This window comes from Coenobita brevimanus, chromosome 64, assembly GCF_032717465.1.
Source record: "Coenobita brevimanus isolate Jiangsu-jjx chromosome 64, ASM3271746v2, whole genome shotgun sequence".
Taxonomy (NCBI): domain Eukaryota; kingdom Metazoa; phylum Arthropoda; class Malacostraca; order Decapoda; family Coenobitidae; genus Coenobita; species Coenobita brevimanus.
Window position 1 is genome coordinate 3573803 of NC_137017.1, and position 18680 is coordinate 3592482.

General features: G+C 40.9%; 1 protein-coding gene across 2 annotated transcripts in view; it reads right to left on the reverse strand.

The window, feature by feature from the left end:
• Nucleotides 1–6681: 6681 nt before the first annotated feature.
• Gmppa (GDP-mannose pyrophosphorylase A) overlaps nt 6682–18680 on the reverse strand; it is a 49681-nt gene continuing 37682 nt past the window's right edge. For both annotated transcript variants that reach the window (XM_080276143.1, XM_080276142.1), the window contains one exon: nt 6682–6918. In XM_080276143.1, the coding sequence (XP_080132269.1) occupies nt 6818–6918 (101 nt within the window). In that variant the 3' untranslated portion in view covers nt 6682–6817. The remainder of the gene's footprint in view (nt 6919–18680) is intronic.

Genomic DNA, 18680 nt, shown 5'->3' on the forward strand with positions numbered 1-18680 from the left:
AGTTGAAATTATACCATCTATATATCTATAGCCATTCTTTGGATTTGCCTTGAAGTGCAAACCACATTAAAACAACTGAACACAGCAGTCTTGTCGTAAGTTGAAATTATACCATCTGTCTATCTATAACCAGATGCCATAATCCCATAAGGGGTGGTTGTTTGTCCTTTAGTTAGTTGTTTTATGGGGAGGGGCACAAACCCTCTGCCAACCCATTTGCTGACATATAGGGAAAACATATGGGTTGGTTATATGGTTACCACCCAGCAATGTAAATGGTTTCCTGGTTTACAGAAAACCATTTGGTTTGTCACTCAAAATGCCATCTAAAAATGAAACAGGAGAAATAGAAAGTGACAGGAAAGATGGGAGAAACAGGAAAAGAGAGGGCAGACAGAAAAACAGTGATAAAAGTGAAGTAAGAGGTAAGCAGCACTACATCAAGTGGGTGGAAGATGGTTGCCACAACCTACCACCTAACAAAAATAATTATTAATACAAATACAATCTTTAAAATTATACAGTATGGTATATGTATATAAACTCATTCATGACATTACCAGAGTACTGGTAAGTACTCATTATAGATTTTTTTTTTTTTTTTTAATCCACAGTAGTTATGGCTACAGTGTTTATTAAAGTTTCGCAGTACTAGTTGTATTGAAAATGTTTTTGGATCAAATCCTTGACTTATAGGCTAATGAGGACTGTGTGTCTAATGTTTCTCCAAATGAAAGTACACTCAGCCTCCAGCATCAACAGATTAAAGCCCCACATCTCACTTTATTTTGCAACTGAGGATAATATTTCAAGTAACATAAGGGAAACTCCATTCTGCAGAGCCACTCATTACAAGTAAAATATTATACATAGTGTAATATAATAGTGTAATGTCAGTCCACACATGAAAAGAACAGAAAATATCAAGTCCACTCATACAAAAGATCAGAAAATCATCTTATACTTCTGCCCTTTGTGACTGCAGTTTGCTTTATACATACAGACTGTTCTGAGCCCAAGTTGTTCCTCTGTCAACCTCTTGTTCATATATGATAAGACTGAGAGAGAAAATTTTACAGCAGCCATAAAACATCCCCCCCATAAACACATGTAAGACTTCAGTGTAAACACTAACCAGCTGACAGAATCAGCATTCAGGTTTAGCTTAGCCATTCTCATATATCTGTGAAAGTAAAATTAACTCTTCCACTTTCTGTGTATGCCCTGTTACTTTAATTAGGGTACCACAAGACAGTTTTCTTCAGTTGAGGGAACTCTAGTATTCATAGAACTGAAAATGATCTTGGTTAACCAAATGCTTCTATGACATGGAAACTACTAAAGAAAATAATTATTGCTCATGAATGAATGTTTAAATCAGTAACATCTGCTCCTGGTGACAAAACAAACTGTTTCCAGCAACTAGCTGACAATTGGTACTGGGACCAAAGGTGAGTGAATACTCCCCATGTACATGTTTCTAAGCCATGTAAATGTTGAGTTTACTGCTACTGACTATTGCCCCCTTATAAGAAGCCTTGTTTCCTTCCTCTTCCTTCTGCCTATGGGTGACTCTACACTGAGTGCCAAGCCAAATGGTTTCCTGTACACCAAGAAACCATTTACAATGCTGGGTGGTAAGCATATAACCAAATTATTGGTGCCTGGTGGTTTAGTGGGTAATTAAGGCGATCCAGTTGGATTGAACCTGCGTAGGTTTGTATCCAAGGGGTGGTTGGGGTTTACTGCTCACGTAATGCCACTCGGGGATTAAGTGAAGCTGGTCACTCTCATCTTTAATGTCAGGACCAACTTGCCTAACCCCAGGTTCCAATGCTCCTCATGGGGAGACATAGGACTGGATGATGGATGGAAGGAAATTATGAAAAATAATATGAATAAATTTTGCTGGTCATCCATAACTAGATGTTTCCATACCGGTAGTCAAAAGAATGACTCTCGGCACCAAATGTGAATATAACTTCCACTGTACAAACTGATAGGAAGAATACTTCAGTTAAATCATAAACAGTGATTAGTCTCTCTTTGGCTTCTATCAAAATTAGAGAATAAGATAAATCAAAGCTTAGGCCGAAACTAAGCACAAAACTTCATCAGCATGGTAAAAGTTCTGTATATTGGTATTTAGCAACATTCTTTTCTTTATGATCAAAAGTTCCTGGAAGTAGTGTCATGACTAAACTTTGTATATCATCCATGATTCAATGTTTACAGAGGAAAAGGAATAACTCGTATAATAAAAGATAAGAAAAACTTTCATTTTACAAATACAGTACTTAAGTCTTGTAAGTGTTAAGGTTTTTGCTTCTTCATTCCACTCCCTTGTTTTGGAGGCACCCTAGAAAGTGGCTTTGATATACAACACCATGCAAACATTAGATGTCAGGATGGAAGAATCAGTCCAGATTTAGAGGTTTGGCAAGTGGACACATTACTTTCTGTTTCTAATTATAATGGCATGAAGAAAAGTTGCCTTGTCCAATTTTTTAAAAGTGCGTGATGAAATGTCCCACATCTTGGGTCACAGGGCCACCAGGAGCCCATGCTTCACCACATTCTTCCATGTTGTATCACGTACATACCACTGGACTTTCTGCTCAACTTCTTTCATGTGCACTCTATCCCAACACTTGAGTCTCCAGCCCTTTATGGGAGTCTAGGATGGTTGCTTTGTATTAAGGTGTATTATTTATATAAATTTTGAGCTGAGGTGGACCATGGTGCGCCTTAGATGGGTTTCTCTGTTCACCTTTTATTTCCCCTATATCCTACCCGCAATTATACTGTTTCATTTTATTCCTGACGTTATTCTACCTGGCTAGCAAAAATTTTATTTGTAGCCACCACTGTAAGCATCACATACTGACAGCCTGCAGTCACTATTCAAGTTGCCATGATGCTCACATTATTCAAGTTCCCATGTTTACTACTATTCTGCTTCATATGTGCATCTGTATCCCATCTGGCTTGTTTTACTATTACCTAGATACCCAGGCATGACCATTACAACAGTGCACAGGTAATAAGTTAACCAAACAACATTCTGCAATTATAGTTTCACTCTCCCACATCCTTAATTAGGTAGAGTGTCATGAATTACCCTTGTTGGCCACAAAAGCACAGTTCATGATGTTTCTTATCCTTCTAATCATGGTGTCTCAGACTGACATTATTCTTAAAATGGGGCATACCTGGCCAGTAGGGTCATTTTGCCAGCAAGCCTGGAAGACGGTGACCTAGTATATGCGATTTCATTCTGTTCATAATCCAGTTAACCCAAGGGATGCGACTTACCTCACATAAGCGAGATTTTTAACAACATACCAGGAAGTTTCTCAGAGTAGCATCACACAATTTTTGTGACATAAAGCTATCTGTTATCTCTCATCCCCACCCTCAAGGTAAAGCCCAGAAACAAAGGAACAGTTGTTTTTGTTGTTGTGCTACCCCAGTCTGTCAGATCGGGTAGACCCATCAACTGCACGTAATCTAACACACCCGCAGGGGCCATCTATGCAGTGAACTGATGTTCCCATGCAGCTAACAGTGCTTTGCCACAGCATGGTGTGGGAATCAGTGTGAAAGTTAGGTTCCAGGGTGGATGCTGAATTTGTATGTCTCCACCCAATTAACAGGGATGCCACAGTGGGTTCCAGGTCACCCCACTGAACAGTAGCTACTGTGAATGACATTTGTGAACTTGCTGATCCAGTACCATGGTTTTAGCAACCAAGAAAGGCTCAAATGTGTCTAGAAAAATTGGTTTTTGATGCATGGCTGACCATGGCTATGGGAAGAGAGGCAAATATTAAATAAATTATTGATAACAGTAAATCACACTCATAGCTTGTTAAACTAACTGGCAACTCACTCGGGTTTTGACTGGCGTGAGTCCCATTTGTGTATCTACTAGTTTTCCACCAGCTGGGAAATTTCCAACCACAGTAACTTTAACTTGGGTGTATCTGAGCACAAATATCTCATGGGCAGGTGTGTCATACTACAGTATTTCCATGACAATGAAGTCATTTTGTGATGGCTGCCAAACTAGCCATATGACTGCAATCCTGGGTTAAAATTTGCATGTCTTCTGGTCTGAACACTGCTATTTATATTAGTTCTACCTTCAATATATGTATGTAGAGTTATAATGTGATCACTCATCTATTAATGTCTGGCATTCCATTCCAAGAAGAGGTTGTGATGTGCCTAAAATCTCCAGGCACTGCATAATCCTGCCTAGTTATGAGTCCTCTGTCCTTCTCACCTTCACTTTCATGGGACCCTTGAGAATCGCTACATCTCACCACTACAGTCAACCACTGCCCTTCCCAAGCCCCCATTCTGGGTGCCTTTGGAGGTTATGGGTTCAGTATCAACCACTGTTACTTCTGTGCTCTGCTTGCATTCACACTTAGCCTACCTGCAGCAAGATGGCCACTGTCCCCCATGTCATGGCCAGTGTTGTTACCCGCAGGAACATATTACACCCCTTTCAGGTGCAGGAGTTCATGGCAAGGCTACTGTTAAATGTAAAGACTGACTGACTAGCCTACTTCCAACACCCAGCATACTTCTTTAGGTGGCATTACATTATCAAAAAAACTCCAGTCACCTCTTGGGGACTGAACCTATGCAAGACTGTCAGTCTAACTGGGTATTTATAACCACTAAACCAGATGCCAAATCAAACCATTATATGTACCTTGATTCTGTACACCATTAACTCTTTGCTACGTGTTATTTAGGAGTTACAACCAATGTCCATTCATTCATATGTTGTGCTGTACTACCGACTATGCTGCATGTATAAGCTCATTTGGTTGTTCAAGTATATCCCATAAGTTACCACCTTACACTGGGCAGCCCTGTATGCAAAAGAATGAGAGTATATTCCACTGTTCCTGAGAATGTAGAGGTATCAGTTGGAGTTCACCGTAGTTCATAAAACATACTAAAGAACATAACTTCACAAGTTACTGAAATGCAAACTCTTGCACATTATGCTGTCCGTCTGTCCTGCCACAGTCAGCTTACTGGAGACATAAACACCACTTGTCTCTACCTAATTACATGACATATTGGTACTCCTTTCCTGTCTTCCGTCCTTCCTCTTCTGTTTTGCTTTCCTTCTTTCTTTCCTCTTCCTTATGCTTATGGGTGACTTTACACTCTCTCCTCTGTGTTTCTTTCCTACATTCTTTCCTCTTCCTTCTGCCTATGGGTGACTCTACACTAAGTGATAGGCCAAATGGTTTCCTGTACACTAGGAAACCATTTACTATGCTAAGTGGTAAACATATAAATAAATTATGGCACCTGGTGGTTTAGTGGGTAATTAAGGTGCTCCAATCGGACTGAGCCTGTGTAGGTTGTATCCAAGGGATGGTTGGGGTTTATTGCTCACATAATGCCACTCAGGCATGAGTGAGGCTGGTCACTCTCATCTTAAATGTCAAGACCAACTTGCCTAGCCCCGGCCTCCTACGCTCCTCATGGGGTGGAACAGGATAGGATGATGGATGGATGGACTGGGACTCCTTGTTAAGTTCTACTGACATCTGTCTTGAGCACTTTTCCAAAGGTGCCTTCAAAAGATGGAAGCGTAATGGGCAACTTCAACCTGTGGTCCATTGAGTTCGCATCCACATGAGCCTGGGACCACAACAAAAACGACACAAAGTTCATATCGTTTTTTGTTTTGTTTGTAAAGGCTCCAACATGCTTGCATACATCAGCCTTGGTCATTTAATGGCAGCTTTCCATGCTACTCAATCTTGCAGCCTCCCTATTCAGTGATATACAACTTTTTGCACAGCAAGAAAGCCATTTCTTATGTAAGTGAAGAGAGACTTGGAGATAAGCAACTTACCAGGCCCTGCTTGATGAAGCTTTGCCCCTTTACTCTATGTTGCACCAAGTGAACCTACACAACAGTAAAATTGGCATAAAACAAAAATAACAGTGGCACTACTAACTTCATCTTCTGACAGCGATGAAGCAAGAACATCAGCTGTGCCCATAACCCAAGGTGCAGGGACCCAGTATTAAGTGCCCTTTTCAAAGAGCACATAAGACATCAGCAACTTCAGGAGAAGGTCATTATGCCTAATGAGCCATAGGAATTGGAGAAAAGTAAAGCACCCATTCCTTAACTCTCCAAATCTGGGGTGATTCCTCCCATCAACACCACTAATACATGTGGGGTTTCATAAGTGATTTGAAGCCACTTTTTAAAGTGCCTACAACAGTAAATCACTACAAGTGAAAAAGCCCCTCTGGCTATGCAAAAGCCAGTTATTTACCAATAGTAGCACTTCATTCTGTTTAAAATAGTACTTATATGGTAGTAAAAACTAGTGCATGGGGGATGAAAATTATGCAAGAGAAAACTCAGGAAGCATGTTTAGGGTACCGTATTTTTTCCCCATAAGTTATTAACACTATTGGATACCTTTATTTGAAGGTACAGAATGTGGTGAAAGTTTTTGGCCTATCAGATAAAGCCAGGATTCCGGGGGCTTGAATAAGAGTGAATGGAAGCATGGTCCATTGGAGTGGGCAAACTTGGGCTGTCTGGACGTTGCTACTCCTCACCCTGCCCTAGGGTGGGAAAGGAGGTCTGGATGATGATGATGATGATGATGATGATGATGGTGAAGTTATTAACTACTACATATGCAACATTATGCTTTCTGGCATCTCTTGCTTACCATACCACACAAATGTTGGAGGCTGTGTGAATTAAACCCTAAAGAATGTGTCATTAAGCACAAGGTCCCATTGTCTTCATATTTCAGAGGATGATCTCATTCTTGTAGCTGTGGGGCAGGTCCTTGTAGGGCAGCACAATAGAGTTCAAGACAATTACTTCGGCTGGCACATTCACATTACAACCTAAGAAAAGGACAAAAGTTAGAGTGAATGCATAGATAAAGGTAGAACTTAAGGTCTAAGCCAAGCTGGAGTAGCATAAATCAAAACTTCAAAGAAAATAAAGAACAGGGAGCTGAGGTTCTTACATATGAGTACTGTATGTACATTTTGCAATGTAATATTCCATACTTGCAGGGTGCATCTTTCTGTCATCTGATGGATGCCTTCTATGCTGCATAGTTTCATGAAGCATTATGATAAGGCCTCTGACCCACAGGTCCCATCTCAAGAACTTTATCTCATATTGTCTCTGATCTGCCAACAGTGGCTGTGCCTTCCATATTCAGGAGCAGCATTTCACCAGTTACTCTAACACATTCTCTCCTTATGTCTATGCCACCCCAGCCTACCCATGCACATCATCCCACTAACACTCTCAATGCCCAGACACTACACACCTATCTCAACACATCAGCATGCTCAAATCTGTGAAGATCTTATTTTTTTTACTGCCTTACCATACAGCAAAACACTTGAAACAGTGTGTGTGTGTGTGTGTTTGTGTGTGTGTCTGTGTTTTTTCCACATACAAAGACTATCCCATCACTGTCAAAAGGTGTAACAGCTCTCTAAACTACTTCCAGCCACTTCTGGCTCTAACAACTAAGCCAACTTCTGCACCACCATATTGTTAACTGAAATATTTATGACATGGGTTCTGGGATCCCTGATTACCTCTGCTATAAACCAGTGTAAATGAATATACCGTACTGATGAAAGACACTTCAGGTAATGTGACATTAAAATCTTACTACGCTATGCTGCAATTACATTTATATATGCCCAACAATGCCAGTATTTTATGCACTTTACAGCACAAAAAATATTAATATTAATTATAAATCTTAACTCCAAGTTATCTTTCAAGAAAAATAATGTTGTTAACTGGAAAAGGGAGTAAAAAATTTGAACCAGTAGTGCTAAATATAACAGGGTTACCCAATAACTGAAATATTACTTAAGGGACAACCCTAGGACATTGCAAATACTGTAACTACACAGTATACTGATCATATGATAACAGCCAGTTCTGTAATATGTACTGTACTGTACTTGTAGTTCTTGTTGTTGCTGTTCAACCCCAGTCCATCTAACTATGCAGACATGCTGAGTTCATGTAAGCAACTGCACTGTGGGGTTGTCCCAGGTACCCTAACCCACTGATGTTGTGTATGCATCTTGGAGTGGTTTGTGCAGTGCTCCATTATGTGTGCTACGTTGTGTGGGCCTATTCTACAAGCTAGGCATGTGTCAGCTGTGATTCCATCCAACCCACCTCTTAAGCTGGTAGCTGAGGAGGGCTGGGTGATGTCTTGTTATAAGCTTAGTTATATGAACTCAATCATCTCCACTTAAGGACACTTCTAATGGGTGAATATCAAGAGGGGGATCTTGTAATACTGTGCTCTGATCAAGGTGCTGTATTACTCTAAGTGAAATGAATGTGTTTTCTCATTGCTGATACTGGAAAGTCTGGGGGTGGGATACAGTACTGTTGAAAAGGGTTTGATAATATTGTGTGGAGATTGTGTGTTCTGTGTCTTTGTCAGGTAATGACGGGGGTGTTGCATACTGGCACAAGCTGCTACATAGATTTGTGTGCCACTGAAGGTAGTCTCTGACAGGGACTACTTCTTATAAGGTGTAGGAACTAAAGACCAAAGCAATGAGGGTAGGTGGTATTACAATGACCCTTTCATGGTCCCATATACCCTCATCTTGTCAGTTTATACAAGCTAATACCAGACAAATTTACACTCCACAGAGTGCATCATAAGAGCGAGTGAGTTAATAATGTTACCATTAAGTACAGTATTTACTTTCAGCCAGTGCCACTCTGCAATATTTTTCTTCTACTATTTTTTTGCATCTGACTGTGGCCACAGACTACTGAGTCCATGCATCAAAGGCCCAACTATCCCTCTACATGCATCAGATGGCACCATATACCTTATCATGTCACCTCTTGGGTGTTAATACTCAATATTAACACTTAACACATGTTGTGGCAATCACATTTTGGACTGGTGTGATGGTATTATTGAGGTGTTTTATGACAACTCAATGGGTCTTTTCGAAGATCAGTTCAAACTGTTTAAAAATCCCTGTTTCCTGCCCCAACTTTGGGTCAATCTCATATCCTTCCTGTTAGCAGATCAATTCTCTATAACTTGACTGCCATCTCCCCAATTTGAAATACCAAGGCTCTGATTCAGTTTGTTTCATTAGTCTGTAGTGTAGTTAAATACAGTATTTAATTCAAATTTATCCACCTGCTTAATACAAGTGTGTGTCACCTGTAATAATTTATAAAGCCACATGTGATGATGAGGGAAGGAATAACCAGGAAAGCTGTAGTGGCAGGCTTTGATATAAGGAAGGAATAATAAAAAATAAAAATAATAATAATTTGTTTTATGCCAGGTATCCCCGAAGGGCTAAGGCGTTGCCTCTGTGTAGAGGACTTTTGGACTGGAGCGTGTAGCATTTTATGACCGGATGCCCTTCCTGATGTCTACCAATGACCCTTGGGTGGATTCGATCCTCCGACCCTTTGGTCAGAGCGGAGCGCTCTAACCCACTGAGCCACGGCTGCTACGATATAAGGAAGGAAATAGTTATGATGTTTCATGAGTACGGTAAACTCTCAATTATCTGTTGTCAAAATATCTGCCCAAACAAAATATCTGGCACTTTTAGCTCAGCTCCATTAAAGCAACATCCAGGGAAGTTATACAATATCCAGAAATGGGAAGCAATTGGCCCTCTGGCTCAGACACGGGACCCAATCAGTACACAGACAGACCCTGCAACATGCCACCCAGTCACAATGCATTGTGGGAGAGGCCCACCCAGCGTGCCGAGCCTACCGTCATTCTCTCAGTCTCTCCCGTGGATGCTGTACAATAAGGACGTATCTGTGCGCTCTGTTCTTGTGACCCACGAGGGTGCTAAACCCTAGTGCTGTGACTTAGTCTGTGGTCTCCCATACCCATGCCTCACTCATTGCTGTAGTGCTGTGACTACCCTTGTGGCCCCCTCAGTGCTCTGTGCCCCAGTGCTCTCACTAATGTACAGTTAGATCTCACTATAACAGACTAATTGGGGGCCAAACCATTCCGATAAAAGCAACATCCGGACTTCCCCCTGCTATCCCGGACTTTTTCCAATTTAACAGACATTAGTCCGGATCATACCAACAGTTTTTAATCCCCCGCATCCCGGCAGATTTTCCACCACTGACCCCCCCCCCCCCCAATCCCAGCAGATTTCCCCCCCCCCCTGAAACCCCCCCCTTTTTATGAGAGACATCAAAAATTCAGAGAGAAAGTGCTCAGTTGAGTTTAGAAATACCAAATACAGGTAACAGTAACCCCACCTTGGTACCGTGTTCTCTCAGGCCAGGCTCCAGAGAAGACGTTCTCTTGGGAGGGGTAACTATTCCAAACCACTCATTATATGTAAATATTTATTTATTTGGTACGAATTTATATGTAGTATAAGAGTACAGTATATTGGTTTTCACACAATAATATAGGCGATATAAGCATTGTTCACTCACCAAAAACATCAACATATGGCACCTTCCTGTACGATGTTACCGCCTCATCACTTCCGCTTGTTTCTTTCTCTGGCTTCTTTCTTCCTTTGTCCTCCACCTCGGGAATCACTTTTGCCTTGAATTTCATCACTGGAGAGACCGTGGTGCGACATGTCTATACTGGCCAGGTCACTGCTAACAGGTGAGTTGCCGAGAAAATGGCATGCGGGGATGGAGGAGGGGTCAAGTGGGGCCATGCATTAACCCCACCTGGCGTTGGGTAGAGGAAGGACTCCCACATATGCCTACCAAAAATAACCCGTGAAACTTGAAAAATGTGCAAATGACGGACCTCGCAATTGCAAAACGTATGGATACATTGTCAGGTGTCACCGTGACAAAATGTGGCAACGTATCCATACATCATCGGGATGCCTTGGGTTAAACTGTTTTCACTACCACTGCAGTATTGTACTGTACTATACCTTCACTACAGTAATCGAACAGTATACTATATAAAATAATACTGTACTATACACTGATACACATGTCTTTTATTTACCTTATTGTGGTGAACATAGCTGAAGTGGTCAGGCAGTCCAGACTGCTTCTGGCTTTATCACTTCTTCCGATATATAGGAATTTAGTCTGGTAGCTCCTCGATTCTGATAAAAGCGAATTCCGGTCTACTGAAGTCCATTATATTGAGGTTTTACTGTATAGCGAGGACATCCCTGTGCATATATACCCACCATCAATGCCAACACTAGGTGAGTACAGTATGATTATGTTATATACTTTATTACTGGTAGAATACTCATTGACAGGGTGAGGCATATGACAGAGGAGCTAGTTGGAGAAGAACAAGGGGGATTTAGGAAGGGAAAAGGGTGTGTAGATCAGATATTTGTTCTAAGATGTTTAGTGGAGAAGTATCTAGAGAAGGGAAGGAAAGTGTACGCTGCCTTCATGGACTTGGAGAAAGCTTATGACAGAATAGATAGGAAAGGTATGTGGAAGGTATTAAGAATATATGGAGTGGAGGGGAAATTGTTGAGTGCTGTGAAGAGTATGTACGAGGGAGCTAGGGCTACGGTGCGAGTGGATGGAGAGCTGAGTGAGTTCTTTGATCTCAATGTGGGACTGAAACAGGGGTGTGTAATGTCTCCATGGCTGTTTAATATATATATGGATGGGGTCGTAAAGGAGGTACAAGGTAGGGCAGTGGATGTCGGGGTGGCCCTAATGAATGAGGGTGAGATTTGGAAGCTTCCGGTGTTGCTGTTTGCTGATGATACAGTATTGTTGAGTGAAGATGAATGGGAGTTGCAAGGTTTGGTGAATGAATTTGGGACAGTGTGTAGGAGGAGGAAGCTGAAAGTTAATGTAAACAAAAGTAAAGTTATGGTGTTTGAGAGGAATGAAGTCACAGAGTGTGCAGTGAGGTTGGATGGTGAGGATATGGAGAATGTGAGTGCATTCAAGTACTTGGGTAGTGTGATGAGTAAGGATGGAACTTTGGGGGATGAAGTACGTGAAAGGGTACAGCAGGGAAGGAAGGTTGTTGGCACACTGAAAGCAGTGATGAGAAATAGGGAGGTGAGTATGGAAGTTAAGAAGTCACTGCATGATGGTATTGTGATCCCTACCCTGACGTATGGAAGCGAGGCGTGGACCTTGCAAGAGGGGAACAAGTCAAGAGTGAGAGCAGTGGAAATGAGTTACTTGAGAGGAGCATGTGGAGTGACATGGAGGGACAGGTTGACGAATGAAGAAGTGAAGGAACGTTGTGGGGTAGATGTGGATGTGGTTGAAAAGATTAGGAGAAATACACTGAGGTGGTTTGGACATGTGGAGAGGATGGAGAATGAAAGACTGACTAAGAGGGTGTATGTAGGTGAGGTGGAGGGAGGGAGAGGGAGGGGTAGACCGAGGATGAGGTGGAGGGATGGAGTTGAGAGGTATATGAGGGAGGGGGGGGTGAGTTGGGGGGAGGGGAGTCAAATGGTGGGTGACAGAGTGACTTGGAGGCGTTTTGTCTGCGGCCACCCTTTGCGGGATTAGGGCGTCGGGCTATAGATAGATAGATAGACTTTATTACTGTACTATATACAGTATACTAAATCAAGACTGTACTGTATTTTATCATCATCATTATTGTATTTGATGCTTAATTTTAATAGTTTGCTCAAGGGTAATATTGTAGGAAAGTTTTTAGGCTCAAGGGTAGAGATGGACAGTAACACATTATCCACCTCGAAACTGAATGGATAGCTGAAAGGAGGGTACTATGCAATATCTGCCGCGGGGGTTGGCTGAATTATGCCAGATAACTGAGAGTCAACCATGTTTGTGTGTATTTACCTAATTGTATTTACCCAATTGTGATATACAGGAAATGAGCTACGCTTGTGGAGTCCTGTCTCCGTTTCTCAATACGTCAAATTTAGCTTTAAACTCGTTTCAGTTTTTAGACTGGACGATCTCTTTGTCCAGGCTATTCCACAGATCTATACATCTATAAGGAAAACTATATTTCTTGATATCCTTCAGGCAGCTTGGGGTCTTCAGTTTCGTTCCGTGTCCTTTTGTTACTCTCTTATCCCATAAAGACAGATCTTCTTTGTCAATTTTATCTACTTCCATCATGGTCCTGAACACTGCAATCATATCGCCTCTCTTTCTCCTTTTTTCTAAGGAAGGCAAATCCAGCTTTTCCAGCCTCTCTCTGTATGACAGATCTGCCAGACTGGGGATCATTTTGGTTGCTGTTCTTTGTATTCTCGCAATCTTGTTTATATTTTTTCTTTTTGTGTGGGGACCACACTACTGCTGCATATTCTAACCTGGGGTGAATCATGGCCACTATCAATTTTTTCATCATCTCCTCATCCATATAATGAAAAGCTACTCTTATATTAGTCAGGAGTTTATACATCTCTCTAACTGTCTTGTTAATGTGTTTTTCTGGTGACAAATTGTCCTGGATCAGCACTCCCAAATCTTTCTCTTCTCTCGCTTTTGTGATTGGTTCATTACCCATCAAATAATTCAATGATGGTCTCTTGGTACTTTTACCCATTTCCAATATTTTACATTTCTTTGCACTGGATTTCATTTCCCACATCCGGCTCCATTCGTATATCCTATCCAGATCCTCCTGCAGCATTTTACAATTCTCCTCAACCTCTACCTTCCTCAAGATCTTTGCATCATCAGCAAACAGACTTGCATAACTATTCATCCATTTACGTAAATCAGGAACATTACTGGCACCAACACCGAGCCCTGTGGGACTCCACTTGTTACTTCCCTCCATCCAGACATCCTATCCTTTATTACTGTCCTCATTTGTCTCTCTCTCAAAAAGTCTCTCATCCATTCCAGGACGTTCCCCTTCAGTCCTCCTATATGCTCTAGTTTCCACATTAGTCTCTTATGGGGTACCTTGTCGAAGGCCTTCTCCAAATCTAAATACACACAATCCACCCAACCATCTCTTTCCTGTAGCACGTCAGTCGCTCTTGAGTAAAAACTCAACAAGTTGGAAACACGTGACCTTCCACTTCTAAATCCAAACTGACTATCAGACAAAATATTCATCTCTTCCAGATATTTTATCCATCTATCTTTCAGAATTCTTTCGCACAATTTTGCGACCATGCTGGTTAGGGACACTGGTCTATAATTCACGGGTTCTTCCCTGTTTCCTCTCTTATAAATTGGTACCACATTTGCCCTCTTCCATTCTTGAGGCACTTTCCCCTCTTCCAGAGAACACACAATTAAACTGTGAATCTTATCCGCCAGTTGTTCTCTGCATTCCTTCTGTACCCAATTAGAGATTCCATCAGGTCCTGGGGCTTTCCTTACATCTTGAGTTTCCAGTAATTTATACACTTCCTGTATTTCCACTTTTATATCTTTTATCACTACATTTCTAGTCACTCCCTCCCCTTCCACAAACTCCGTTTCATTAGTGAAAACTGATTGGAAACATTTGTTCATTATTTCTGCTTGCACTGCAGCATCTTATAGACCTCTCCTTCTACTTTCAGTTTGGTGAATCCTTCCTTTTGTTTCAGTTTGCCATTAACAAATCTAAAAAACAGTTTGGGTTCATCCTTACATTTGACTATTATACCTTTTTCAAAATTCCTTTCTTCTTCTATGCGTGTTCTTGTGTATTCATTTCTAGTTCTTTTATATTCTTCCTTTGTTCTGTTGTTACCTCTCTTTCTCTAATTGTTCCACTCCGTGTCTCTCTCTTTTTTTTTTTTTTTGGTATCATACACTTTCTATTAACCCGCCCCATCCCGACGTTTTTGGACCTTTTTTTTTTTTTTTGCCCAAACATCCGCTTTTGGCGAGAAACATCGAAAATTCACAGAGAAATCGCTCACCTGAGGTTTAAAATACGCGATTTAGGTACGTGTACTTCCTTACCTGACTGGGTTTTCTAACAGGCTGGCACCAAAGAAAATGAGTTCTATGGGAGGGTAACTATTTTATCCACTCATAAACAGTATTTATTTATTTACTTGGTATGAATTTATATGTAGTACAAGAGTCTATTGGTTTTCAAACAGTAATATAGGCATTATAAGCATTGTTTCACTCACTAACTCATCACCATTCATTACCTTTTTTTTCCCACATTACCTGATCATCATTTCTGACTGTTTATTCCTCTAATGCTATGTAAACATTGTCCTCCACATTGTCATTGATTGGGAAATCACTCTGGCCCTGAATGTCTTTATTGGCCAGGTCACTGGTAGCAGGTGAATTCCCGAGACAATGGCGTGCAGGGGAGGAGGGAGAGATTATGCGGTGTAAGGCATTGTTCCTGCTTGGCATCTTGTAGATGAATAGAGGAAGGTGTCCCATGTATACATGCCAAAAATCACTCGTGAAATCACTAGCAAAAATTGAAAATTGTGCAAATTAGGGACCTTGCAATGTTGCCGCGTTAATTCATGTCGCCGGGACGGTGCAGATTAAACCACTCCCTTTTCCTCTGTGTATTTACCTACAGTATTTGTATTTACCTATTTGTAGTATACAGGAATTGAGCAATGCTCGTGTTGTCCTGTCTCCATATCCACATTTATCAAGTCTACCTTTACACACATGAATGTTTTTCTCATGCACCACCTCTTTGTCTAAGTCCTTCCAAATATTTAAGAATATACCTAATTGTGATATACACGGAATGTACTATGCTTGTGGGTTTCCGTCGCTGTTTCTCAATAAGTCGAATTTAACTTTAAACTCGTTTAAGTTTTTAGACTGGACGATCTCTTTGTCCAGGCTATTCCATAAGTCTATACTTCTGTAAGGAAAGCTATATTTCTTGATATCCTTCAAGCAGCTTGACTTTTTCAATTTCATTCCATGTGTTTGTATATATATATATATATATATATATATATATATACACACACACTGTACTGTACTGTATGTATCATCCAGACCTCCTTCCTTACCTTAGACTGGTTTTGTGTGTGTGTATTTACCTATCTGTAGTATACAGGAATTGAGCAATGCTTATGTTGTCCTGTCTCCAAATCCACATTTATCAAGTCTACCTTTACACACACGAATGTTTTTCTCATGCATCACCTCTTCGTCTAAGTCGTTCCAAATATTTATGTTTTTACCTAATATACCCAGTTGTGATATAAACAGAATGTGCTATGCTCGTGGGTTTCCGTCGCTGTTTCTCAATAAGTCAAATTTAGCTTTAAACTCGTTTCTGTTTTTAGACTGGATGATCTCTTTGTCCAGGCTATTCCATAAGTCTATACTTCTGGAAGAAAAGCTACATTTCTTGATATCCTTCAAGCAGCATGACTTTTTCAATTTCATTCCGTGTCCTCTTGTTGCTCTCTTATCCCATAAAAACAGATCTTCTTTGTCAATTTTGTCTACTCCCACCAAGGTCCTGAACACTGCAATCATGTCTCCCCTCTTTCTTCTTTCCTCTAAGGAAGGCAAATCCAGCTTTTCCAGCCTCTCTCTGTATGACAGGTCTGCCAGACTGGGGACCATCTTGGTTGCTGTTCTTTGTATTCTCTCAATCTTGTTTATATCTTTCTTTTTGTGTGGGGACCACACTACTGCTGCATATTCTAACCTGGGGCGGATCATGGCCACTATCAATTTTTTCATCATCTCCTCATCCATATAATGAAATGCTACTCTTATGTTAGTCAAGAGTTTATAAGTCTCTCCAACTATCTTGTTAATGTGCTTTTCAGGTGACAAACTATCTTGGACCAGCACTCCAAAATCTTTCTCTTCTCTCATTTTTGTGATTAATTCATTACCCAACAAATAATTCAGTGATGGCCTCCTGGTACTTTTACCCATTTCCAATATTTTACATTTCTTTACATTAAATTTCATTTCCCACGTCGGGCTCCAATCGTGTATCCTATCCAAATCCTCCTGCAGCATTTTACAATCCTCCTCAACCTCTACCTTCCTCAAGATCTTTACATCATCAGCAAACAGACTTGCATAACTGTTCACTCCATCTACCATATCATTTACGTAAATCAGGAACATTACTGGCGCCAACACCGAGCCTTGAGGGACTCCACTTGTTACTTCCCTCCATCCAGATATCCTATCCTTTATTACTGTCCTCATTTGTCTGTCTCTCAAAAAGTCTCTCATCCATTCCAGAAGTTTCCCCTTCAGTCCTCCTATATATTCTAGTTTCCACATTAGTCTCTTATGAGGTACCTTGTCAAAGGCCTTCTCTAAGTACATACAATCCACCCAACCATCTCTCTCCTGTACCACGTCAATCGCTCTAGAGTAAAAGCTCAACAAGTTAGGAACACATGACCTTCCACTTCTGAATCCAAACTGACATTCAGCCAAAATATTCATCTCTTCTAGATATTTTATCCATCTGTCTTTCAGGATTCTCTCACACAATTTTGCGACCATGCTGGTTAGAGACACTGGTCTATAATTCAGGGGTTCTTCCCTGTTTCCTCCCTTATAAATTGGTACCACATTTGCCCTCTTCCATTCTTGTGGCACTTTCCCCTCTTCCAGAGAACACACGATTAAACTGTGAATTTTATCCGCCAGTTGTTCTCTGCATTCCGTCAGTACCCAATTAGAAATTCCATCAGGTCCTGGGGCTTTCCTTACATCTTGAGTTTCCAGTAATTTATACACTTCTTGTACCTCCACTTTTATATCATTTATCACTGGTACATTTCTAATCACTCCCTCCCCTTCCACAAACTCTTTTTCATTAGTGAAAACCGATTGGAAACATTTGTTCATTATTTCAGCTTGCATTGCTGCATCTTTATAAACCTCTCCTTTTACTTTCAGTTTGATGATTCCTTCCTTTTGTTTCAGTTTGCCATTAACAAATCTATAAAACAGTTTGGGTTCATCCTTACATTTGTCTATTATACCTTTTTCGAAATTCCTTTCTTCTCTACGTATTCTTGTGTATTCATTGCCAGTTCTTTTATATTCTTCCTTTGTTCTGTTGTTACCTCTCTTTCTCCAATTGTTCCATGCCTTATCTCTCTCTTTTTTTGCTATCATACACCGTCTATTTAAACCACTCCTTTTTCCTGTTTTCTTTTCCTCTTACTCTTGGTACAAATTTTTCCACTCCCAAATTATAGAGGTCTAGAAAGATATCCCACTTCCTCTATATCTCTCTTGTTTCTCTAAATTTTCTCCAATCTGCATTTTCAAAAAAGTTTCTCAATCCTGTAAAATTTGCTTTCCCAAAGTTGTATCTTCCCTGTCTATGAAGCTTGTCTCTTGGCTCGACGTTCCCTATTATCATCTGGAACTCAATGACCACATGATCACTTTTTCCTAATGGACAGAGATATTTCAATGATTCTATAACATCGGGTTCTTTGGTAAACAGGAAATCTAACCTTGCTGGTGTGTCCTCACCTCGAAACCATGTCTCTTCTTTGACCCATTGCGTCATCACATTATTCATTTCCTCCACTGCCCTCTCGCCACCTACCTCTACCCCAAACCTTTTGTTCCCTCTCCCCCTCCCTCACTTGTGACTGGACTCACAGCTCATCCTATCAACCCTATAAAGCTGATTATTCCATCCCACACTCCTCCCATCACCCTCCCTCCACCTTCCTCCCTCATTCTCCCCCCACCTTCCTCC